At 29.7% G+C, this 26,690-nt stretch overlaps 3 protein-coding genes and 1 pseudogene across 7 annotated transcripts; all 4 read left to right on the top strand.

Annotated features, from left to right (window-relative positions):
- Positions 1–432: 432 nt before the first annotated feature.
- On the top strand, positions 433–1,849 carry LOC108807263 (protein FAR-RED ELONGATED HYPOCOTYL 1). 2 transcript variants are annotated; one of them, XM_018579527.2, is made up of 3 exons: positions 433–585; positions 1,027–1,475; positions 1,552–1,849. In XM_018579527.2, exons 1-3 carry the CDS (start codon positions 539–541, stop codon positions 1,626–1,628), a joined length of 573 nt encoding a protein of 190 aa, XP_018435029.2. In that variant the 5' UTR covers positions 433–538; the 3' UTR covers positions 1,629–1,849. The 2 variants fall into 2 exon arrangements, with proteins under 2 accessions (XP_018435029.2, XP_018435030.2); XM_018579528.2 differs by having other exon boundaries at positions 467–644.
- Positions 1,850–10,641: 8,792 nt separating this feature from the next.
- On the top strand, positions 10,642–13,021 carry LOC108807193 (uncharacterized protein C24B11.05). Of its 4 annotated transcripts, none has more exons than XM_056989942.1 (9): positions 10,642–10,743; positions 11,405–11,486; positions 11,566–11,631; positions 11,734–11,831; positions 11,925–11,962; positions 12,043–12,130; positions 12,212–12,487; positions 12,563–12,628; positions 12,718–13,021. In XM_056989942.1, exons 2-9 carry the CDS (start codon positions 11,447–11,449, stop codon positions 12,871–12,873), a joined length of 828 nt encoding a protein of 275 aa, XP_056845922.1. In that variant the 5' UTR covers positions 10,642–10,743; positions 11,405–11,446; the 3' UTR covers positions 12,874–13,021. The 4 variants fall into 4 exon arrangements, with proteins under 4 accessions (XP_056845922.1, XP_018434951.2, XP_056845921.1 ...); XM_018579449.2 differs by having other exon boundaries at positions 10,713–10,851; XM_056989941.1 differs by lacking the exon at positions 10,642–10,743 and adding an exon at positions 10,907–10,951.
- Positions 13,022–13,380: 359 nt separating this feature from the next.
- LOC108808765 (uncharacterized protein At2g37660, chloroplastic-like) lies at positions 13,381–14,907 on the top strand (annotated as a pseudogene).
- Positions 14,908–18,646: 3,739 nt separating this feature from the next.
- On the top strand, positions 18,647–22,195 carry LOC108807194 (expansin-A3). The gene is made up of 3 exons (XM_018579450.2): positions 18,647–18,864; positions 19,002–19,320; positions 21,617–22,195. The coding sequence occupies exons 1-3, from the start codon at positions 18,702–18,704 to the stop codon at positions 21,924–21,926; spliced, it is 792 nt and encodes a 263-aa protein (XP_018434952.2). The 5' UTR covers positions 18,647–18,701; the 3' UTR covers positions 21,927–22,195.
- The last annotated feature ends 4,495 nt before the right edge of the window (positions 22,196–26,690 follow it).

Raw genomic sequence — 26,690 nt, 5'->3', positions numbered from 1 at the left:
GATGAAGTTCTTTATAAAAACGATTTTTACAAAATAAGTTGTAAACAACAAGATGTGGTATTTTTTAAAAAAAAACAAGTTTATATTTTCCTGGAAAATAAATATAGCAGTATATTTTGGCGTCTTGTTAAATGATTAAAATATTATACATATACAAAAAATGGATTTTAATATTTAGACATTATCCAAAGCCCATTAAGATCGTTATGGGCCAATTGTAAAAGAATTTACAGAATTGTATGGAGCGAAAGTTAAAAAGAAAAGGGATCCCGTGAAAGGAGATGGGCCACCTCTCCGGCGCCTGGATTCTTCTCTTAGTGTAATACACGCGCGGAATGAAACACCGTATAAACGGAATCGACGGTTTATATTTTCTACGTAGAAGACACGCACCTACGTGAAGTTTGGAATTATTTATGACTGATTAATATTAAAAAAGTTTCCAGTTCTAGATATTACGAACCTCCGAAAGGGGAAAGAGAAATTTATTTCGTCATTTTAAAAATCAACGAGGAAAAAAACTCTTTAAACGATTTCTATGCCTGAAGAGGAAGTGGTTAACAAGAAGCCATCTGAGATTAACAGGTCTTGGTTTCTGAATCTTTTTCTCTTGTTGTTTTGTCACATGAATATGCGAGCCTCAGGTATTACTCTGAGCTTTCCAGATATTAGATCTCTATGTATTGTATAATCTCACAATTAATAATTAAAGTAGTCTGTAATTTAGAGATCAAATATCTTCCTCTTCTCTGTTCTTAAAAAACATATTGATTTATAGCTCACATATATGTATTAATGTAATAATGTCACCATGTGATCATGTCAACTGTTGTGATACAGAGTATTGTCGTCATGTTAGCGTTATTTTAGTAAATGTGATTTAGAATTTTCTTTTCCTAAACCATTATCAAGTTCAAGATCAATAAACTCAATTCACTATTTGGTGATTATGATTAACTAAATATTTATCTTTATAGTGAAATTTCTTATATTTTTTATCATTTGTTGTTGTTTGGTTTCTTGCAGTTTCCATGACGTGATCAGTAGTAAACATGTGTTGAATATGGAAGCGGTTCAGATGAGCAAGAAGAGGAAGTTTCAGACAGATCAATCAGAGTTATCACTATTACCTCTGTCGAAACATGCTTGTTTTGACAATGTTGCTTCTTCCGACAGTATCAATGGCAGATCAGAGCTTGATTCAAAATATTCATCGTCTTGTGTGAACTCGACTGATATGGAATGTGAACATGAGATTGAGATGAAAGAGGAATCATCTGGATCGTGTAGTGAAGACAAGATGATCTCTTTCGAAAGCCATCTTGATTTCATCTATGGCACCCAAAACCTAGAGGAATTTTCAGACAAAGATATTGAAAACATTCTCTATCTTGATGATGAAGAAGAAGAAGCTAAAGGATGTAGTAGTGCTGCTAATTTTGTTCTGTCCTCTGAGAGATGGACCGTTGACCAAGGTAAAAACCGAGTTTTGGTCTTATTCGTACCGGTTTCCTGAACCGAGTAGTCACTAACTTGGTTTCATGTGTGCAGATTCTACTCAGCATGGCATAAAGAAGCCTACGATCGATCAAGAATTCGAGCAATACTTCTCAACGCTAATGCTGTGACAAAATGATTTTGGACTCAAAAACATAAATGAAGATGTGTACAGAGAGCTGTTTTGATTATGTAGTATATTATCATTTTGATTCTTGTCAACAATAAAACCTTCATTTCAGAGTGATTAGAAGAGGGTTTTTGAAATGTTTGTAACTAGATACAATAGTAGGAACATAAAACACTCTGTACAGGAATATAATCAACCTCGAGTCAATATTTTGGGTCCTTTCGTGATGAAAATCCAGTTGGGCTTTGTGCATGAATCCTCAATCTTATGTTTGTTTTGATATAACATCTAAAAGTACATGAAACCCGACCAAAATTCGCCCAATTCAAATAAAGTTGGATCCAAATAGATTTTAAACAAATATATAAGATATATATATATATATGAATCCAAAATATTATTAACCGAGCTCACTTTGAATCTATATAAAACCATTATAGAACCTAGAAATTGAATTCCAAAACCTCAAACCGAACCGAAATGGATATCCAAACATTTTATTCATGTCTATTCTCCGTCAACCATATCCATGTGGTTTTTTAATATTAGGTTATGCTAGCTAAAACCATATACTTTGATTGGTTGATGATAAGAAATAACCCTTTAATCTGCAACTCTATTCTCCAAGCTACAAGAAATTTTGATAGTCTGTAAGAGTTATGAAATTTGTGATTTGAAAGCGACACAATGGTCATATCCGAGAAGCGTAATCATACATGCACGTAATCATAGCCTTGTAATCGTCCTTTCTAATATAAAAAGTGTATGCGTTTCTTTTCTTTCCTTTTTTTCCTTTTCATCAGTCACGTAGAAGTTACACAAGTCGCCATTGTGAAGGAAGGAAAGAAAATTATGAAATTATTGATGCGAAAGCAACACAGTGGTCATTTTCGAGAAGCGTAATAACACATACACATACTCATGAACTTGCGAGTTATGATAACAACAGAAATGAATTAACTCGTTCCACACGCCACATGTGTCACCAAAACTATGTAATGATAAGTTGTAGCTAGATGGTACATATAAGTAGTCAAAACTGACAGGGATATTTTGAAACAAAAAATTGGTACTATGTTACAACTATTTAAACCTGAATCCGTGACATTCATGTTCCTTTTTTCTTAACACCCCATGACATTCATGTTCAATTGTCTAGATTTCAGATATTTGTGTATTCGGATTCAGATCAACTTTTTACATAAGAAATAAATAAGAAAATGTAATGTAAAACGTTTGAAAATCGAAAATAGTATATAAATATATTTAAAAAAATTTAAATCTTATTTTCATTTTACAGACTTGATATATCCAAGCTTTGAAATATGGATATCCTAAAAGTTAGATATCAATGGTGCCTTTACTTATTGATTTGTAAGAGAATGATTACTAGTGTATATACCGGAAAGTCAAAACCATAACTAATTGGGAGTGAGTGATAAATGTTATTTGTACTATCCGAGTTCTATAAAAATAACTTATCATAGGAAACAAAACCGTGTGGTACAAGTATCAATTATATTTTGATAGCTTAGGTGATCAATTATTGAAGCGTTGCTCGATAACAAACACACACAAAATACTAATCTATATATAATAGCAAACCATTAATGATGTCATCATTTTTTTATAGGAAAATAATTTTTTTAATCCAACGGTTAAGTTTGTTTATTTTTATCATCTAACAGATATGAAGATCTTTTGCTCTAAGTAACTTACGTCACTAAATTAACCGTCATGCTTGGCATCTTTCTGCGAACAGTTTCCTCTCAAACAACACCTCTCAAACAACACAACTCTTAAATTATGCCTCTTTGACTATTTATATATGGGAATTCGGCCAAAAAAATCCTGAACTTTTCGGGAATTGCCAAAAAAAACATGAATTTTAGGGATGACCAAAAATAACACAAACTTTTCATTGACTTTAAAATTAATTAACAATGTTTTCGTTGACTTGCCAATTTAGCACGCCGTCACCAAATTTAACAGAAAAAAATAACATCGTTAAAAGTTGGTGTTAAGTGAAACGGCGTCGTTTTGAAATGAGATAAAACGACGTCGTTTTACATGATTTGAAAATAAAATCAAGTATACCACTAGGTTCGAACCCAGGTTGTTTAGATAAAATGGCAAGGTACTTTACCACTGGGCTAATGGTACATTCATGGTATGTACTAACACATTTACTTTTATTTGGTACTGAGTTTGAATATTAAAAAAATTATCTAAAAACTTAAAAAGATCTTTAAATTTTCTAAAATTGAAAAATAATTCCAAAAAAGAAATTTTTTATTTTTTCGGATTATAAAAGAAATTTGAAAAAATAAAAAAAAAATTCGAAAATATTTCCAAAAGAAGTTATAAAATATTTCGAATCTGAAAACATATAATCAGAATATATATATATATAATTTATTACTATTTTTTTAAATGTTTTTATAGTTTCTGATTATATGTTTTCAGATTTGAAATTTTTTATCCCTTTTTTTGAAATTTTATTTTTTCGAATTTTGTTTTTAAATTTTTCTTTTTTATAATTTGAAAAATGAAAAATTTTCTTTTGGCATTTTTTATAAAAAATAAAAAATATTTTGATAAAAAAATAAAAAAAAAATATTTTTAATAAATTCTGATTATTTTCAGATTTTTTTATAACTTTTTGATATTTTCGATTTTTTTTATTTTTCGATTTTTTAATCTGAAAAATGAAATTTTTTTTTTTGGAATTTGTTTTTAAAAATGAAATGTTGGAAGATTTTTGATTTTAAGGAAAAATAATTTATTTTTTTTACTTTTAGTTTCAAAATTAATTTTTTAAAAAATTACTTTATTTTTATATTTTTGGAATTTTAAAGACCTTTTAAATTTTTAGAGATTTTTTACATTCAAAATCAGTACCAAATAAAAGTAAATGTGTTAGTATGTAGATTGAATGTACCATTAGCCTAGTGGTAACTTACCTTGCCATTTGTTCCAAACAACCTGGGTTCGAAACCTAATCTCTTCGTATTTTTATTTTCAAATAGTCTAAAACGAAACGACGTCGTTTTACTTAACGCCAACAGTTAACGTTGTGTTAACGCTGTCTTAACTCTTGTTTAACGGTGTGCTAATCTGGTCAGTCAACCGTAAGTTTCTAAATTATTTAAATAAGTCAACAAAAGTTTAGGTTTTTATTGGCCAGACAAATGTACAGAATTTTTTTGGCAATTTCAGAAAAATTCATGATTTTTTTGGCCGAATTCCCATTTATATATCTATGTTTCCCATTGTTTACACTCATTCCTCTTTCCTTCTTCAATATATCTCCTTTCAAATCATCTTTAATTGATGCCTTCTTAGAAGATTCTCGCTTATGTCTGAGTGTTTCTTTTTCTTTTTCTTTTTTAATGAGTGTAATTACAAAATATGCTGTTTAGGTTTTGTTGTCATATCCTTTTCAGTCTTTTTTTTAATGACAAAACAGTCTCTGTAAATTTGCTCATTCCATAAAGTAACGCAATTAAAAATTATAGTCACTCTATTTATTCTCACTAAAAAAAAAATTATAGTCACTCTATTTATTCTCAATAAATAAATTTATGGTTCCAATAACTACTCAAATGAAGGTAATCAGATTCTGCCACTGTGGCATTTATATCCAACTGTTTTTGTGATAAAACCTGTTTATTCCTCTTTCAATATGCGCTTCAGACTGCAATCCACGTCCTCTAGACTGTGGTGTGAGTAAAATGGGAGAAAGCATGGCCAGGCCCGGCCCTGAGCTAAAACTCATAAAGCCCAAGCTTTAGGCGCCAAATATTATTAACATTTCAGGGGCACCAATTTAACAAGTAATCTCTTTGGTATAGTGGTTTCTGAAAAGTCTTGTTTTCCTACAGGTGCCAAGTTCGAACAAGTTAAAAGAATCTTTATTTATATACTGTATTCTACTAATTCAAAATTGACAATTTTTAAAATAATCTATGTTCTCCATTGTTTACTGATTGTTGATGGAATTGATGTATATATCAATTGGTATGTAATTTTATCTTCTTTATATTTTGTTATAAATTTTTAACATATTATAAAATTTATAATGTAAACACACATAAAATTAAAATAAATTATTAAATAGTTTTTATCTTTGAAATTCTCAACAAAAATATCCGAGTAACATTTAAAATGGATTCAACTTAAAATGATTTGAAAACAGTTGAGATGTTTTTTCTCTTATAGAAAAAAAAACAAATGGTTATAATCATACATCAATATGACAATTTCATTTTAATTTTTAAATTTGCTCTAAATTAAAATTCAAAATAAGTTATTTACCTTAGAATTTTTCATAAGTTATTAAGTGTAATGTTAATAATATTAATAGAACATAAACTAGTTAAAACACTTGATTGTTTAAATTGTTTGCATTACTTTGAAAGGAAATTTGTTAAAAAGATTATTGATATGTCTGTACTTTATTTAAAATTTTAATAAATGTTAAAATGTAAAAAGAAAATGTAACTAAGGGGCAATATTTATTAAGTGCGCTTTAGGCGCCAACCCACTCCGGACCGGCACTGAGCATGGCGAGCATTATAAAGCTTCAGCGCACTTAACCAAGATTATTGATAAACAGATTCTAAACAGAGTCTCTTCAGATTCTAAACAGATTCAATTTCTTAAAAATTTCGTAGACCAGTTTCAGTTTTAATAGTTTCAAAACAGACATATATATCCAGGAAAATACCTATAAAGCCCTGACAAAGCATCCCGTCAACGTATCGAGAATATTATTCATCAGTTATTTTTCAGAACTTGATGACAAATGTAACTACCCAATCATTTACATTCTCGGAAGCTCCCGCAAATTGTTTACTCCAACGATTTTACGAGAATAGTGGCTGTCTTTGTACCGAGAAATTATCATTTTGGTTTTTTCTCTTTACTGCTACACCATTCTTTTTGTTATTCAGTTTGGTAGTTATTATTATCGTCATCTTTTATAAGAAAAAAAATCCAATCTAACTGCTGAGTTTAACACAATTTGTAATTAATGAACAAGATTTTCTATTTTATAAGATCTGAAATTATCAAATTGTTTAGTAAAGGATGTATCCTTCTCTTGTGCACCCTTTTAAATGTAGCGTTTAATTTTTGAATGATGCAAGTTTTCACATGTTTTTTTCTCAAATTTTGAATGATAGCACCTTCAGATGTCTCGTTTAATTTCTGAATGAGGCAACCATTTACATTCTTTTTTTTTATTTTTGAAATATTGCACTTTTTAGTAAATTTTATAAGAAAAAGTTCAATCTAACTATTGAGTTTATCACAATTTGTAACTAATGGACAAGATCTTTTATTTTATAAGATCTAAAATTATCAAAGTGTTTAGTAAAAGATGTGTTTAATTATTATTACTGGAATAGATTCAAGAAACGTAGATATGACAAATCTTCACAACTAAAAAAAGGTATAAGTAAAAAATTAATTGGTATCTATAAAAATAAAAAACAGTAAATGAGAATTTTTAAAATTTTGATATGTGCATAATAACTCAAATTGACGATTTGATATTTTGAAGATTTTCGATAGACTAAAGGAGATGTATTTAACTAAAGGTTTGAAGTGATTTGTATTAAAATGACAAATTTATTGTTATTTTGGATTTTAAAACACTTTAAAATCCAGTGTTATTGAACTTGATATTTTATAAAATATATTCTGAAATCTACTGTTATTAAACAAAATTTAAGTTGAAGATTTTAGAGTGTTTTAAGTGTTTCTAGAGTATTTGAGGGGAATTCCTTAGATTATAAAAATAAAAATACAAATCTTACTGTTTTAGATGAGATTCTAGAGTGTTTTAACAAAAATCACACCAAATTCTCTAATTCTCCTACAATAATCTAAAAACTCATTAAAAATCAAATCACTTCAAATTTCAGATTCAATACACTCTCTAATACTCATTTAAATTATTTGTTATATAGATAAGGAGACAATGATCAGAAAAAGTAATAAGCAAAAACATCTAATGAGAAATTGTGAATATAATGCTATAGCATAGTTTGCATAAAATACTGAAAAGATTGATTGACTAGACTACGGATGGAAGTTTAGATACACATTCAAATTCGGTTCAGTTTTTCGGTATTAAAAATTTTAAATTTATTATCGATATTTATTTTTGACTGTTTGTATATATTTAAAATATTTTATACATTTTGGATATTTTGTGGATATTAAATCTAAAAATACCTAATATATTCAAGTGTACAAATCTGATTCGGATATGTTGGATATCCGAAATATTTCGGTTCGGATTAGGTTCAGTTACAATTCCTTAAATGCCAAATTTTGAACTCATTCGGATATTAAACCAATTTTGGTTCGGATTTAGCACTATTTTTGGATTGGATTCGGTTCGGTTCGGTTCTTTGGGTTCGGTTTTTTTACACAGCCTTACATCTGTTGTTTACAATGTATTTTAAATTAACTCCTTATTTATATATAATATCTTATTTTATATTTAATCAATAAAATATTATATAACTATGTATGTTTCAGAAACTTTGTAGAACATTTTAACCATATAATTAATTATAATTTAATCATTTAAATATTTTCATAAACATAACAGTTTATCAAATTAATAAAAAACTAATATCATATAACCATTCTTTTATTTGTCACTTTTAAATTTTTCAAATGGGGACTTTCCATAAAAGAAAATATGTACAGTTACTTTTCATGATATTAATTGTGACTTTTCACCAGCAAACAACCGTTACAAACCCTTTCTCAGAAAAATCTATAACCGTTATAAAAGTTTTTCAGAAAACTGATTCCTTTTTAAAAAAAAAGAAAAAACCTGATTCCATGCAACCATTCATTGGTGACTTTAGTTTTATCACATGAACTTTTCATCTTGTCTTGTCGAAAAGAAACAACAACAGGACACAGACAGTAGTCTAGAATTGTTTTAACCAATTGTTCATGAACATATCTTACGTAAAAAAATATTTTGTTACGTAATCTAATCCGACATAAATGATTACCCGTATACTAATAATTCCTTTATGCATGCAACAATCATCTTTTTATTCCTTTAAGAAATAATAACAACAGATCATCAGGGCACAATTCAATCTAATAATCCCTTTAGTTACTGTATCACAAAAACGAATTATGAACACTCTTTAAAACTGATAATACCATATATGTTCACAACTTACTTCAGTTCAGTAGATTAAACAAATCTAAATTGGTTCTGATACCAAAGGATGTGTCCTTTTTCAACGCATCTTCTCTTACACGTCTCTTTTAGTTTTTAGTTTTTGAACAATGCATCATTTTACACGTCTCTTTTAAATTTGAAAAATGTTTTAAAATATCCTAAAGTGACTTTTATTTTCAAAAATATCATAACATTTGAATTTAGGGTTTAATTATTATTGTTTAAAGTTTACTATTTAGGAGGAGATATTAGGTTTATAAATTATTCTTAAACATTTAAAAATTATTTAGAAGAGTTTATTTATTTATAATTATAAATTTAAGGTATTTATGAAAATAATTATCTTTTAAAGGTTTAAAGGTAACTTTGAAAAGTGGTATTAAACTTGCGGTAAAACTGATATTTCACATTTGAATTTAAAGATTATCTACAATTACTTACTTTTATTACTAAAATCTTAAATAAAATTGGAAAATTTTAAGATTTGTTTTTAAATTTGAAGATCATAAGCTTTTGCTTAAAAATTAATATTATTGATTAAAAATATAGTTTCAATACTAAAATGAGCACATTTAAAAAAATAAGTGTATTAAAGAAATCAAAATAATTAGTTTGAGTGATAAAATTGGTAACGCAAAAGTTTGCATATTACAAAAACTTAACGAAATTTTGTTGGAATATTTTTTTAACGAATATTAATAATTTATCTAAATATTTGCAATTATGAAATGTTGTGTCTTTTTAATAGTTCAAAAAGTAGATAAAGTATTTTAAAATTGCATTTTAAAAATTTAAGAGTTGTGATTATTCATTTGGTTTTAAATGCATCTTCTCATAATAAGTTCAATGACCGGAAGAACATAATAGAAGACGATTATGTAACTTAATATTCTTATGCTATCAAAGAAAAATCAAACTATTTACTAATATTTGTTATTTATTTACACATTATATCTTTACACATATTTGACGTGTACATATATTAATATAATTATTTATTCCATAAAATTTTATTAATTTAAAATGTATTTAAAAAAATTGAACATTGAAATATACAAAAAATCACTTTTCGCGCGTATTTACGCGCGGGGTTGTTTCCTAGTCAAGAATAATAGAGAATGCGAAGATGACAGCTCATCGCTTTAATTTTTTTTTTTTTTTGTATTGGTCTCTCATCAATCATCACATGTTTCTTTTGTTCAATTCTGGTCGTTGATCAATAGCTAGCTGTATCTAGCTACACCACCACACAAATATTCCGATGGAGTATATACTTTATAGCTGTGTTACTGTTCTTAATTCATATAAACAATCAAATAAAGTAGTAAAAGTTTTTAAGTACTAGTCGATCGTAAGAAGCAAGATCGTAAACTAAAGTATGTATTGCCTTTTAAAATTTGTAATTCTGTTGTTACTCTCTCCACTATTCTTTAGAGATATACTGATAAGAAAAAAACATTTAGTATATAAATTTCAGAAATACATTTTTGAGAATAATTTATGATGGCATCGAGCCAGCGAGGAACCGATAATTTAAAGGTAGGTATTTGTGTTCAGTGTTCGGCTGATCGAACTGTAACTTCTGCATATTACATACTTTATTAGATAAAGTAAAATATGTATATTGTAGTTGACAAATAGATGATAAGCTAATTTTTGTATAGTCAAAAAGGGATCGTTTAGTTCCAGTTGAAGCAAAGAAAAATTCGTTTCAAATTGAACACGTTACGTAACTGTATATATAAATTAGTAGTATATATTAAAAGAATTATGAGAAATACAAAAATGAGAAGCATTATGTAACTTCAAAGAAAAATAATAAATGCGAAGCACGTAACGATATTATGGACGTGAAAAAGTTGCAAACCGCGTTTGGCTTTCTCCTCTATATAAAGCATGTTGCCTCTAATCTTTCTCCTTCCCTTTCTTCTGCCTAATTGCCTTGTTTGGTTCTCACCATTTGTCATCAGCGTTTTCATTAGCTGTGTCTCTCTTGCATCAGGTCCGATAATAATAATAATATATATGCTTATTCTTTTCTTTCTTTAATATGTTCCTTTCTACATTTTAGGAAACAACAAGTTATATGCATTTATTCAAGAGTAATTATTGTTTCTATTTCTCTTGTCCATTGATAAAACTACATTGTGACTACGGACTAGCCTTTGATAATTGATTTTTGAAATACTATTTCGTTTCGTTTTGATTATTTCTCTTTCATTATTTTCCTGAGTCTAAACATATCATTTTATGCCAATTCTCAGAAAAAAACATATCATTTTGTTTCCTAGCGTTTTCTAACTTCTCCTTTTCTTTTTTTTTTCTCTCTTACATAGATATTTTTTACTTCATTAAAACATTTCAATCATGTTTTGTTTTTAATTAATTAATACATGTGAAATCAGTCATTCAAAACATAATTCCAAAACACAGGGAGAGTTTAACTTGCACACTTTGGCTCTTTAGCTCCCCCACCATTTTTTGTCTGAATCTCTTTTTCCTCTTATTCTTTAGTTATGCATGATGTCACTGAATTAAGATTCTCTGTTATAAAGGTTGTCGAGGAGTGAGTAAAACCAGCGAATCATTCACTAAAAATGGAGATTGAGTACACCAAATATGATACCCTTTTATTTGGTAAGAGGCAAATTGCTCTGCTTTTGTTTTTCTACTGAAAATTACCCAGTTTTATGTAATCTTTGTGGGATTTTTGCAGATCTTGATGATACCCTCTATCCATTGAGCTCTGGGATTGCTAGAGAATGTGGACAGAACATCAAAGGTGGCTTTCTAATCTCGCTCGCAATAGATTTCTTGTTCAACAAGTCACGACTTCTTTAAAATCACGCTCGTTCTGAGGCTCTGGGTTGAGCTTTTTGTGTAGATTACATGGTGGAGAAGCTTGGAATAGACAAGAGTAAGATCTTGGAATTGTCTAATTCACTTTACAAGAATTACGGAACTACCATGGCCGGTCTCCGAGTAAACCTTACTTCTCTCTTTTACTTCAATTAGACCACTTGAATATTATCCCATAGGATGATTCTTGAACAAGTTTGATCATAATATTTTCAGGCCATAGGTTATGACTTTGACTACCACGAGTATCACAGGTATATATACACATGAACTCTTTCAATAATATAACAAATTATATGATGATTCTGAAATTAACCTTATATGTTTTCAACAGTTACGTGCATGGGAGGCTACCTTATGATAACATCAAGCCGGATCCCGTTTTGAGAACTCTTTTACTTAGCCTGCCTCTTCGCAAGATCGTAATGTTTCTTTTCTTCTTCATCTAATCATTCTTACAAAAGGTAAACGTATAGATACATGAATCTGTCACAATTTCGCAGATCTTCACGAACGCTGATAAGTTACACGCAGCTAGAGCCCTGGAGAGGCTAGGGCTAGAGGACTGTTTCGAAGGAATAGTTTGCTTTGAGTCATTGAACTCTACAAACCGCGACAACATTCATAACAACGATGAGATCTTCGACATCATCACATACTTATCGTCTGGTCATGAAAATTCACCCTCTGGTTTGCCTAAAACACCAATTGTCTGCAAACCGTCTGAAACCGCGATAGTAAAGGCTATTGAAATCGCCAACATTGATCCTCAAAGAACTGTGAGTGTCACAAGCTTTGAATCTTGTAGAGAGCTTGTTTACTTAGACACCATTAACCGTTTTTTTGTCTTGTAGTTGTTCTTCGAAGACAGTGTTAGAAACATTCAAGCTGGTAAACGAGTCGGTCTGAGTACCGTTCTGGTGAGTTAAACAAAAATTTTGTTCCTCTAAATAATTGAATCTTGGAGAGTGTATGATCGAGATTAATGGGTTAATTGAACAATGAATAGGTGGGGACTTCGCAGAGAGTGAAGTGTGCAGATTATGCGGTAGAGAATATCCATAACCTGAAAGAGGCTTTGCCTGAGCTCTGGGAATTGGAGGCTAAGCCTGAAAAAGTTAGGTACTCCGGCAAGCTTGCCGTTGAGACTACGGTTATAGCGTAATCAACACGCATTTCCTTATTTTGGAAAATTCCGGCAGAGAATTGATTGTTATAGTTTCTCTTTTGTAATAATCTCTGCTTTTTTATTTTGTAAATAACATCTTCCTCTTATTATTATGAATTGATTAATAAATAAATAGAAAATATAAAATCTAAATGAAATGTTATGCAGATGGAAAGAAAGATATATATTTTTAAGACAAAGATAATTTAGTAAGGAAACAGTATATACAAATGCAGGAGGAAGAAATATATGAAGCAGTCCCACACACACTCCTGCATGTGAAATTCAATGTCCTTATATAAACCATAGAATGTATGAAAACATATCAGACTTTCGTGTTTACAATTTATATAGTACTATTTTGGTGAAGGCAGTGTCTATACAAATATTAGGATTGACATGCTTTCTCGCTTCACATTTATGAGTTTCAGTGTTGTGAAGAAATTTTAGGCTGTAACTGGTTATTAATTTCTGGAATATTAGGCATAAATGGAATGAAAAGAAATGGAACGTAGGTGAATGGAATAAAGGAAGTTATGGAATAAAAAAAATAGAATTCCATTCCACTTATTCCACTTATTCGTGAACCTTTTTTGTCATGAATGTCTTATAACTACATTCTATTTAATTCCACAAGGAATCATTGGAATGAGATTTATTTTTTATTCCATTCAAATGGTAAAAAAAAATTGGAATCTATAGGAATAAATCATTCCATGCAATTTTATTCCAAAAATTTACAAACCAGTTGCACTCTTAATGTTTTTTTTTACTCATCAAACATATCACATTACAAAAAAGAAAGAGGTACAAATTAGCATCCAGTGGCCCATATTAAAAAGGCCCGTTTCGAGCTTGCACTGGAATAAAAAACATCAATTCAAAATAAAAGGTGACGTGGTGACAAGGAAACAATAAGGTGGTGCTTCACTCACTCACTCTCTAGTGATCGTCTCTACCAAAACTCCACTCAAATGGCGACGATGGCGTCATTCTTCCGTCCATAACTTCTTTACAAATCCAGAACTGGATCCTCACCGTCTGTCTCAGTTCAATCCCGTCTTCTTCGTCATCGTCTCTCCAATTCCGCTCGCTTGTTTCGGATTCTTCAGTTTAATTCGAACGTTTGTGTTCATTGGATTGGTCAGAAGAATCAGATAGATGCTTGTTTGTATTCATCACTTTGAGTTTTCTGTTTGTGTGTTTTACATATAGCCTAAGTGTTGATGATGATCTCTGTCTTTCTTGAAAATAGCTAAAGATGCAGGAGTTAAGCAGATTGTTTTGGTCGGGTCGATGGGAGGAACAAACATTAACCACCCCTTGAATAGTATTGGCAATGCCAACATTCTGGTGACCTCTCTCTCTTTCTTTGCTTTCTTGAACAGAGAAAATGAGTTTCACACTCATAATCTTTAAGCAGAGCAGTACTTGGCTCATTCCGGGGTTCCATACACCATCATCAGGTATTCTTTCGAAGCTAGGGCTTGCATGTGATTCAGATTTCAATGGTGGAATCTCATCCTAGAACGTTCCTCGTGAAATCAGAGCGGGTGGTTTGCAAGACGAGGAAGGGTGGCATCCGAGAGTTACTTGTGGGAAAAGATGATGAGCTTCTTGAGACTGAAACAAGAACAATCGCAAGGGCTGATGTTGCAGAAGTCTGCGTTCAGGCGTTGCAGCTTGAGGAGGCGAAATTCAAAGCACTTGATCTGGCCTCAAAGGAACAGGCACTCCAACAAAGGACTTTAAGGCGCTTTTCGGTCAAGTAACCCCTCGGTTTTGATCTTCTGTTTAGAGTTATCTCTTTTTGTCCTTGTAGCAGAGTGGTAGGACTAGACAGTAAGAGGAATGAGTTCTTTTGTGTCTCTGAACGGGCTTATTCTATATCTCAAGGGGTCTTGCCCGAGATTCTAAGTAACATCAAAAGCAATTTAAATATAATTACAGATTCTCAAAGCTCCCAAATAGCAATGAGGGACCACAACAAATAACTAAAAGCTTAGACTCCAAGCTGAAGAGTTTTCAAAATTAGTATAGCAGATACAAAAGAGTAAAACGTCTTCTTTCAATGTACATTGGTCCTCGTGTGTGCATTAAAGAACTTAAAAAAAAACTACATTCAAAAACATATTTCCCCTGTAGGCTTAATCTTATACGTGTTACAACCTAGACAAGTTAACTCTTCTGCTAGCAATATACGAACTCTCTGATCATCCCTAGCTACAAGAATTTAGGAGAACCTAGCTGAGTATGTCATAAAATGTGACTTACAGCACTCTCGTCTCTTATCTGCAAAAGAAGCAACACAGTCTTAGTACAATGTCTCGTAAAAAACAGATGACATTCTCAAGGCAAAGGGGATATGAATCCGAACTACTGTACTATAGTAGTATCTGAACCAGATGGTCCTTTTATGTTACCACAAGGTCAAGCCTTGGACTCTGTTAACTTCATAATGCTTCTTGAGGTTTTGCGTCTTTATGATACAATTTCAACATGTTCACGTGAAAGGCCTAATATATCAACTAGTGGTAGATAGATAGACCATGTAATACATCTTAGCAATAAACCCAAACAAACTTCTCCTACATTGATTGCAAATGATCTTTAATAACTACAACTCTACAAGATTGGATTGATATTTACATCACTAGGGTAGAAATAGTTTTAAATGATTCAGCAATCAAGACACCAAGAGATTGGCCAACGTACAACGCAACATTGTGGCTAATCTACCACTTGCGTTAAACAAGATTCGAATCTTTTAAGTTCTTGATGGTGTCAGTAAAGTTAAATCCATTATTTCGCCTATCGTTAAAAGTGTGACAAAAGAGAAGGTCGCTTTTATTTTTATGTTGCAATAGCGGATGCGCGCGGACATGACTTAGGTTCACCCCCTATGGTGAACCTAAGAATTCATCTCTATTATTAAGACCAATCAAATTGACATGTAGAATAAGCAAATAAGAAAGCTATTAAAACTAAAAAAAAAAAATAGCTAAAATAAAATAAAAAAGAGACGTCACCTTTTCTACTAGAACATGATCTTGTTTTATCAATTAGGTTTTGAGAATTCTCTTGAAGTTTGATAACCAGAAGCTGTTCCCAAATAATTCCCAAGTTTGATTACAGCTATCAGCAGATTCAAAAGCTCACATATGTGCATTGTATTGATTTCACTACACGTTCCTCAATTTTCAAATGCTTTGAGAACAATTTCAAGCAAGACATTTTTTAGGCAGTGAATGCAAAGCCCTACAGATATCAATAAAACATTACATTAAAAATTTCAAACATCTCAGAGCAGATTAGAAAAAGTCTCTCTCCAAGAAGAACCAAAACCAATACAAATCCAAACCCAAACTCTATACCCTAAATTCTAAACCTAAACTCTATATCCTAAATCCAAACCCAAACCATATACCCTAAATCCAAACCATATACCATAAACCCTAAATTCTAAACCCAAGCCTTATATCCTAAACCTAAATCTTAAACTTTAAATCCAAACTGTAAACTCTAAACCAGAAGATAATTGGATTCAAAGATGAAATTGCTTTGACGAGTCAAGCACATGCTGTGGAACAAATTCAAGCAAATTCTCAAAACCTAAAAGATGATCACGTCTATTCTTTTCTTCCGCTAGAAGACGCCACTTTTTTTAAGCTACTTTTCCTTTTTTTTTAGTTTTTTTTTAGTTTAATCATATATGGCATTTTGATTGGTGTTGAGGATTGTGGTGAATTTGAGGGTTCACCCCTGTAGTGAACCCAAGTTTTGTTCAGCGGATGCCATGAAATGAAAGGTCTTCTTTAGGTTTTCATGTCTTTCATTTTTGTGAACTCGGGTTTTTATTAAATCTTTATTTTGTATATCAATAACACGTGCAATATATTTTCGCAAAGAGTGTCAATTTAACACTTTCCTACATATTAAGAAAATAATTGAAATGTACATTTATATTTTTTAATTATATCTATTTAACCAATATAATATAAATAAATTTATTCATAAGATCAATACATTTTAACTAATACTAAGTTTAAAGTAAATATAAATTGTATTAAAATTTTAAAATAACATTCTGTGTGTAACAAAGAAAAAATCAAAATAGCACCTCTTTATGAAGCAGAAAAATATATAATTTATTTCGGGTGGTGATAAAATGACGAAAATATTATATGTCCTAGTCGGCTTTTATTAGAATTTTGGATAACAAAATTCTATAGAAATTATTTATAGAATTTTTGTGCATAATTCAAATCTTTATTTATTATATATAATATACTAACTATTATTGTGAGTTCGATACAAAAGTATATGGACTTCTCAAAAGCTAACAACATATCTTTGCCGAGTCACGGTTTCAAGAGCTAGTTTAGTTAATCTCCAGTCTCCACTTTTCCTATGTAATAAGATGATCTCAAAGCTTGCTAGCTAGACAGTGTATATAGTGGATAATTGTTTTTCTTTCTGGAAAATAGTCGGTATATATATAAAATGTTTTGGAGCTTTTGAGTTGAAATTTATTAAGTAGAGAGCCATTCTAAGATTTATAATTTTTGTGTCCAACCATTATTAAGAGTTCCTTGCTTATCTAATAATGCGCCTGCTCATACAATTTCTGTAGATAAATTTATTTTAGCTATATAGCCTTCAAATTTTATATCTTAACCCTTTTCTTTTCACTTTTCCATTTCACCATAACACGTTGTAGTTCTGAAAAAACAAAGGTGTACTATTTTTGGAGCGTACTCGATCCCACATGGAAAATGGAAGTTCAAATGGAAACTAGTGACCTCAATTATTGTAAACAGTAACACAGAGCTGCTCTAAAATCATCTACTCAGAGACTTAAACTTACAGCTCACATGGGAAAATGCAAGTTTGTAACAGTTATATCATAGACAATCCCACATGCTCATGTAACACGATAATTCAAGAAGCATGGCATTCAATCTTTGCGGCCCTATCTCATAAATTTAATACTTTATATTGTTCAGAAAGAAGCATAAATAAACAATATATATATTTGCTGCAAACTTAATATTATTATGTCCACCTCTTCTACCCACATGCTCTTAATGTGAAGCTCATTGGTTTGCCTCATTTATAACATATGTTCACAAAATACATATACAGGAAAATCCATTCACGTATATTAACCTGCGGTGAGACTCATTCAACAAACTAAAAACATGCGTGCATGCGTAGATAATGGCAAATAAAAACATAAGTCATGTATGCTCTGTAACTGTAAAAAAAAGTTCTAAAAACTGAAAAAAGAACAAACAAAATAACACAGCGAAAAAATTTTACGTGACTGTGTTGGCCATTGTTGTTGGTTTGATTTGTTCGAATTTCGGCTTTTTCGGTTTAAACTATATATGCAACCAAATTCTAAAATTCTGGTTAAAATCTGGTACAGTTTTCTAGGCAAAAAAAGTTAAAAAAATAACTCCTTTTATAAGTAAATCTATCTCAAGTATTGCAGTAAATATATGAATTTGGTATTGAGTCCCAATTTATTATATTTAAGTTTTGTTGGATTATCTATTACAAAGATAATTGATCACCGGTTGGTTTTGTTAAGTATCGGTATCTCGGTTTTGGTTTCGATAGGACGGCCCATAAAACCAGCGAGATGGGGCAGCATTTACTTTCAGAACCTGTAAATCTTGAAAACTACAGAAAGTTACCCAAACTTTATTGTAAGATAAAAAACTCCAACGAGCATCACTCTCGATAAATACCACTGGACCTTCCCGCTTTCTCTCAGCCATATCCAGTACACAACTCTCTATCTCTCTCTTATTATCCCAATGGCGGCGACTGCGTTTAGAATCCGCTTCATTTGGTTAGCCGTTACGGCTTCCTTTATGCTAACCGTTACAAACGCCAAAATTCCTGGCGTTTATACGGGTGGACCGTGGCAGAACGCACACGCCACCTTCTACGGGGGCAGTGACGCTTCCGGCACCATGGGTATTACTCACTCTTAACCTTACTAAACCCTCAGTTACCATTTCCTTTTAATATATACATAAACCATTGAAAATGATTCCTTAGTTTGTTTTTTTATAATTTTGTTGTTTTTGTGTTTGGCGCGTGTTGTTATAAAGGCGGTGCGTGTGGGTACGGGAACTTATACAGCCAAGGATACGGTGTGAACACGGCGGCTCTAAGCACTGCGCTGTTCAACAATGGTTTCAGCTGCGGCGCTTGCTTCGAGCTTAAGTGTACGGACGACCCGAGATGGTGTGTCCCCGGGAATCCGTCGATTCTCGTGACGGCAACGAACTTTTGTCCGCCGAATTTTGCGCAGCCTAGTGATGACGGTGGATGGTGTAATCCGCCACGAGAGCACTTCGACCTCGCCATGCCAATGTTCCTCAAGATTGGTCTGTACCGAGCCGGCATTGTCCCCGTCTCCTATCGCAGGTATCTCTCTCTGTTCTAGTCAGTATCGTTAGGGTTTTGTCGGCTTCCATAATTGGTTGGGACTCGATAAGAATTTAGATAAGTTAATTAATTAATAATATAATGCGCACTATACAAAATCTATCTTATTAAAAGTGAAGTACAAATGGGAAATAACCCTTACTTTTTCTTAGTATTTACCAAGTTGTATCATTTCCTTTAATAATAACAATCCTTTTAAAATTATCATTAATTATCTATCCACCTAAATATTCTCTAACTAACTGATACAAGAAATGATTTTTTTTTCAACCAAAAAAAACTTTGAAAATGCCATAACGTGAATCACCTTTTTAACTAAGAATCACTCTTTATAATTTTTAAACAGCCTTATCAATTTAAAGTATATGAAAAAAATAATATCAACTATTAAATATTTTAAAGTTACAATCTCTCTTATCTATCTAATAAATATGATATTAAAATTGTAAGTTGATCACCAATTTAACTGATTTTAAATTTGTCCCAAAACAGCATAATATATTAATAATATTTAACTCAACATAATATATTTATTAATGTTTTGAAAATCAGATCGAACATTGACTCGGAATTATAGTTGGATCAACGGTCGGACCGGACCCAGTTTTTAAAACCGTGTGGGAATCTATATCCGTCTGTCCATTTTATTGAAATATAAGTACATTTAGAAATTGTTTGGAAACATGAATAAGAGAATAAAAGATGATATATAACGTTGTTTGGAATGAATAGTAGTAATATTAAGAAGAAAAGAGTAATAGACTTATGTTTTTAAGAAAGAAAATAAACATACATTACATATAATCTATTAAAACTAAAATACAACTTAGAATTAACCCTCATTTTTCCTTAATATTTACCAACTTGTGCTACTGCCTTTTAATATGTCATTTAACTGCATAACTAAATCAATTTAATTAAACTAACATACTACACCAAATATAACAATTTTAAAAGATAATTATATATCCGTTTGTTTTGTCTTCAGAATAAAATCCAACAATGCAAAATTCAATTAACTATTATTGTACACCAATTGTGTAAAATCTAACACATAAAATCAAGCAATATATATAATGATTATTCATTCGTGTACTCATCAAGTAATACAATATAATATGAAAGAAATGTTAATATGTATTTGACTCGACATGTTATATTAGTACCTATATAAAATTATTTTTTGCCAAATTACATATAACACGATAATATATCGTAATACTTGGTCTCAACAGTAAACTAAAGTAATGAAACTGTCAAATTATTATGCTTAAAATGTTTATATATCTATTGCAAAATAATACCCGCACGGGTGTGCGGGTCAAGCTCTAGTAATGCCTTAAAATCGTGCTAGTTAGAAGATAAATTATGTTTTACTATAACAAATACTCACTCCTAACCAATTTATTGTCATCGTAGAGTAAAATATTCTTCTGTTACAAAAAAAGAGTAAAATATTCTTTTGAAAATAGATATCGTTTTAGAATCTTAATATAAAATACAAAATTTATTGGCAAGATTTTCCTATTTATTTTTCTATTTGTTTAAATATAATTAAGCATATATTTTAATTATGTTTTATTAAAAAATATATAAATCACATATTTTATTAATATGTGTGCATAATAAACCTAAAATGATAATTAAAATGAAATGGAAAATTATGAGTTTAAGATCGGATTATCAAATTAAACACTCCGAAAATACTCTTTTATAATAGTGCACAACAATTAAAATTTTATTTTTTATTTATAAGGTATAACTAAAATATTAAATTAAAATTGTTTACAAAATATCATTGGTCACATAATTTTGATAAAATTAAAAATTACATTAAAATATACAATATCATCTATTTCAAAACATCAAAAACTTCTTTAAAATCACATATTTTGAAACAGAAAAAAGTATAAATCTCGTTTTCAAGTGTCGTCTAAGATTAAATATACTATTCTAAACAAAAAAGTAAAATTAAATATATACCAAAATGTTATTATCTCCATGTGTTTGTGTTTCTCTAGGCTTCTGTCACTTGTGGAAAACGGCCCTTTCAGACTTCAGAAACTGAGGACATCACTCTCATCAGTCTGTTGTTTTTGTTAGAAACAAATAAAATATTAATTGTACATAGATGAAATTTGTTTATATTATTTTGTTATCTTTTTGGGAAAACAAACAAGACATGTGTACACAGTAACCGAGAGATCCATCTATCTCTTTCTTCTCTTCTCTTATTGTTAATTATTTTGTCTGAATATGTTCTGTTTCTTATCAGGGTACCTTGTCGGAAGCTAGGAGGGATAAGATTCACAATAAACGGTTTCAGATACTTCAACCTCGTTTTGATAACCAACGTCGCCGGCGCCGGAGATATTAATGGAGTGAGTGTTAAGGGATCGAAGACGGATTGGGTGAGGATGAGTAGGAACTGGGGACAGAACTGGCAGTCTAACGCTGTCCTCATTGGCCAAGCTCTTTCTTTCCGAGTCACCGCCTCTGATCGCCGTTCCTCCACCTCATGGAACGTTGCTCCTCCCTCGTGGCAGTTTGGCCAGACTTTCTCCGGCAAAAACTTCCGAGTCTGAACCCAAAAGATGAAGATTATTTACAATAATACTTGCATGCTATTTTTAATTTATTGTATGAGAGTCAAAGAAGAAGAAAAAGATACCATCAGACATTTTCCAGCCCTACGTTTTCCCTTAATTTTCCTGGGAAATTTCTGGTGGCTTTGGGAAATTATTTCCCTTTTAATGTTTGCGGTTACGAGTGATTTGTTTTGTTTGTTTATTTTTCTCTTATTGTTTCGTTGGTGGCATTTTCTGCTAATAAGCGAATTTCTTTTTTCGTTTTCTACGTTAAAAGAGACGGAAACAGTCTATGTTCGAGACGGATGGACCGTGATCCACTCTACCCAAAATGTAATGGACCATTGGGCGAAGTTTCCTTTATAGTGTTATAAAATCTGGAATATCTTTTTTTTTTTGCCCCAAAATCTGAAATATCTATAGTTTTTGAAACTACTGCTATTATGTATGTGACCCCATACATACAGAGGCGGACCTACATAGTAAATAGGTGTGTCAGTTGACACAGGTTAAATTACAAAACAATAAATATATGAGCTAAAACCAGTAATCTCTATTGGCTATTTTGGTTAAAAGGTATATATCTGACACCCCTTACATTAGGTTCGAGTCCTTGAAGAGTTATGTTCTGTTTTTTTTCCTTTATAATTTTCTCATGAATGATTATTTCTAACTTTAATCCCAACACTTAATTTTTTTTGACACCCCTAAATAAAAATTCTGGGTCCGCCACTGCATACATAAGACTGTAATTTTCAGTAAGACTGCTAACTGATTACGGAGCGAAGAGGTGAAAATAGATGGATTTGAGTCTGTGAGGTTATGTAAGTCAATGCATGTGATTGCATATTTTAAACTGATTACTGGTTGTGCCTGTGATTTATTTAGTGCGTGTGATGATTTGGTAGATGCTATGCTTTACTTTTGACGTTATTCTTTTTTCTTACTGTTTACTACTTAGCTTTGACTTCGTTAAATCATCAGGATTGGTTATAGCTTTAGGCTTTAAGAACTGTAAATTGTGTGGTTTTAATGGCTGTCATTTATAAAAATAATAGGTTTTAGAGAAAAATGATCGTAACAAGAACAAATACAAAGAAATAGGCTTTGAAAAAACTACGGAAAATTTTAAGGACTTTGAAGAGGTTAAAGTCCGATTGGATAAAATTAGACTTTAGAAACATTACAAATAAGCTAAAGTCACAACAGTCTCCAAAGCATAAACTCTAATCGGACGTTTGTGTATCCAGACTTCGGTATTTGCAAGCTCAAGCTAAAAGTCCAAAAGGCGAAAAAGTATGCAATTACGTATAGTGATCCATAAATTATGTGTCCTTTTAATGGCCACCGACAATTCAAGTTTGGACACTATTACGAATTACTGTATATTTTTTCATCCAATTGCTATTTGTAAATATGAATTATTTATTTTGGAGAAATTCTCCATGATTATAAGATCCTCAATTTACATAGATTTTATGGATACATACAGAAATGAAAAAACAACAAAATATTTAGCAATCTAGATATTAATCATAGAAATATTCTTAATTTGGAAAAAGATAAATTATTTCTTTGGACTGAAGTACAAAAATCAGTTACACATGGAATCAATCAAAATTGATCACAATGGAAACAACAAACCGTATATCTCATGTAGATAATGTCAAATAAAATAGTTTTGTCTTTTAAATCAAAATAATATCTAAAAAACTAATTTTTTATTAATAAATATAAATTAATAAATTATCATAGTCCTAATATTATTAATTAAAAATAGAAATTCAAATATTAGAATTTAAATAATATATATAATATTGTTAAATAAAATAGTTTTGTCTTTTAAATAAAAAATAATATCTCAAAACAATAAACTAAAATAAAAATTATTTAATTAGAACTCTATAGTTTAATAAAGTTATCATAGTCTCAATATTATTAATTTATAAAGTACTTACTACAATAGAAATATTGCGTGAGAAACAACAAAGAAATTACAATTATGAGCTGGCTTTATCACATAGGTTGATGGATATATTGACGCATGTGTTATAGAAAGTTTATAAAAGAAAAAGAAATACAAAATGGTAAATATAAATTTTGTCATATGGTAAATATAATGGAGCACATGAGGTAAAAGGCAAGAAGTGGCAGAGGGAAGATTAGAGAAAGGATCTGCCCCAATTTGACAACTCATATGTCATGTCATTGCTCTCACCATTATTTTCTGTTTCATAGCCTACTTTTTCTCTAATTGCATGAGAATTAACTTTCGTATTTACTGTGCTCTGTTTCACATTCTATTTATATATCACTATTTTTTATTCATATTTTCCCTAGAATTAAAAGTCTAGAAATTATGTTTAGATCATTTATGCAGTATTAAGCTATCTTTAATCCAATAATAAAACTCTATTTTAGCATGATTGTGACACAAAAATATTTTTCAAACCAACACTAAAATTACACCATTTTAATGCGATTATATAGTTTCACACTAAATTTGATGTGATACTATTCATCACATTAAATGCATCTCCAACAATAATGTCAAGTTTACTGTAATTTCAACACCAAATTTGGTGTTTTGGTGTCAATTTTTTTTTTTGTCATCTGTAAAAATAACATCAAATTCTACTCCAAAAGTAATATTATATATTATTTGAGCTTTCAATAAATATTGATAATTTATTATTTGTGATTAAAATGATTGTTTTGACATTTAGATATTATTTTGTTTAATAAAATTTATTTACATTTATATTTTGGTTTAAAATTATTACATTTTATGTATTTATTTATTAAATATTAGTTATATTCAAAATTACAAACTATTAATTATCAAAAGCACATAACAAACACAATATATTATTTTTATAAAATTTGTATTAGTTTATAATATAATTTTAATTGTATTGTAAAATAAAATGTAATACTCATTTAGTAATTTAATAATAAAATAATTATGTAAAAATAATTTAAAAATAATAATGCAATATATTTATATTTATCTACAAATATGAAATAAGTAACAATAATAATTAAAAATTATATTCTTAAATGAAATAAAATACAATCTATTTTTAATAAATTTGTTGCGGTGAATGGTGAATAGTGTTACACCACAGTACATCAAATTTAGTGGGATAGTGTCAAATTTAATGTTTTGTGGAGATAAAATTATATCAAATTTTATGTTTTGGTGTCATTGTTGGAGATAGCTTAATAAATTACATAATTAAATAAGTGACAAATAAAAACATAAATACATATAATATTATAAATTTTCTTTTAGTGTTAAGTTTAGTATTATGGTGGGAGAACAATTTCTTTGTGCTGAAACTATATTAAATTAGTGTTATCTATCTTATTAAAGCTGAAGTACCCATTGAAAGTGTTTGAAAACAAGGATAGGAGAATTAATGAGATATGTGTTTGGAAACAAGGATAAGGGAATTAATGAAATATGTTTGGAAACATGGATAGTAGAGATATGTATTTTCTTTTATTTACACATTTAGTCATTGTATTTCCAATAAATTAATAACAAATGAGAAATGTTTAGCAACATGAATAACATATTTAATACTTCTTTTTAGTTAAACATTTAGCCACTGTTTTACAATAAATTAAACAACATTCTTACTATATTTTCTTTTATTTACAATTCTGTCACTATATTTACAATTCTTTTTATTTACAATTCTTTTATGGTGAAAATAAAAACACAAACTGAAATATAAATAGTATATTATATAAACAATTTTTAAAACACAATATTATTACCTTATTTAGCTTAGTCAAATATAAAAATTTCAAGAGTTCAATTTTTAAAAAAATATATCATATAATTAATAATAATTCATAAAAATCTTATGCAAAAAATTAAAAAATTAAAACATGATAAAAGTATGTCAAGAAGAAAAAAGTAATTGCTTATGTTATTAAAAAAATTGGAAATCCATTATATCAGTTTTAAAAATATACAAAATGGACTAATCTAATTACCTAAAAAACATTGTTTTTTTCTAAAATAATCATAAAAATAAATTTAATGGTATATATACATATTTAAAATCAAAATAATAATTTAAAATGATTTATATCAAAAATTAATCTAAAATATGCATATATTTAAAAAATTTATCTTTACTAAAATATTTTCCAATAACCATTATTAAAAAATATTTTCAATATATATAAGAAAAATACAACAAAAAGTTAATTTCATATACCAACTTAAATTATGGTTTTATATTTCACATTAAATTTAAGAATATAATATATGTGATTATTTATAAGATGGTACATATAAAATACTATTAATTATATGACTATTATATATGTGGACCAATACAATTAATTACATGATGACATATATATATATATATAGTACATAATAGTGAACTAGGGCTGGGTGTTCAAGGTATCCATTCCGGTTAGTTTCAATTCTGTTTGGGTTTCGGGTTTCGGGATCAAAGATTTCAGTCTCATTCATATATTTTCTAAATTTCAATTGAATTATGCTAGGCTGGGCGTTAAAGGTATCCATTCGGGTTTCGTTTCGGATCTGTTTGAGTTTTGGGTTTCAAATGGTCAAAAAATTCAGCTCCATACAAATATTTCTAAATTCCAGTTCAAAATTATATTCGGATCTTTGCGGGTTTAGTTCGGTTCGGATAACCCATTTAAATTATTTTTTAAAATTCATTATATATTTAAAATTTCTTAAAATCTATAAATAAAATAATATATTGTATA

This window comes from Raphanus sativus, chromosome 6 (genome assembly GCF_000801105.2).
Source record: "Raphanus sativus cultivar WK10039 chromosome 6, ASM80110v3, whole genome shotgun sequence".
NCBI lineage: Eukaryota > Viridiplantae > Streptophyta > Magnoliopsida > Brassicales > Brassicaceae > Raphanus > Raphanus sativus.
This window is presented reverse-complemented; position numbering and strand designations above follow the sequence as displayed.

Coding starts and splice junctions, on each gene's coding strand:
- LOC108807263 (XM_018579527.2), top strand. CDS start 539: ATGCCTGAAGAGGAAGTGGTTAACAAGAAGCCATCTGAGATTAACAG. Junction 586..1,026: donor AAGCCATCTGAGATTAACAG/GTCTTGGTTTCT, acceptor GGTTTCTTGCAG/TTTCCATGACGTGATCAGTA. Junction 1,476..1,551: donor GAGATGGACCGTTGACCAAG/GTAAAAACCGAG, acceptor TCATGTGTGCAG/ATTCTACTCAGCATGGCATA.
- LOC108807193 (XM_056989942.1), top strand. CDS start 11,447: ATGGAGATTGAGTACACCAAATATGATACCCTTTTATTTG. Junction 11,832..11,924: donor CTACCATGGCCGGTCTCCGA/GTAAACCTTACT, acceptor TAATATTTTCAG/GCCATAGGTTATGACTTTGA. Junction 12,131..12,211: donor GCCTGCCTCTTCGCAAGATC/GTAATGTTTCTT, acceptor ACAATTTCGCAG/ATCTTCACGAACGCTGATAA.
- LOC108807194 (XM_018579450.2), top strand. CDS start 18,702: ATGGCGGCGACTGCGTTTAGAATCCGCTTCATTTGGTTAGCCGTTACG. Junction 18,865..19,001: donor TGACGCTTCCGGCACCATGG/GTATTACTCACT, acceptor GTTGTTATAAAG/GCGGTGCGTGTGGGTACGGG. Junction 19,321..21,616: donor GTCCCCGTCTCCTATCGCAG/GTATCTCTCTCT, acceptor GTTTCTTATCAG/GGTACCTTGTCGGAAGCTAG.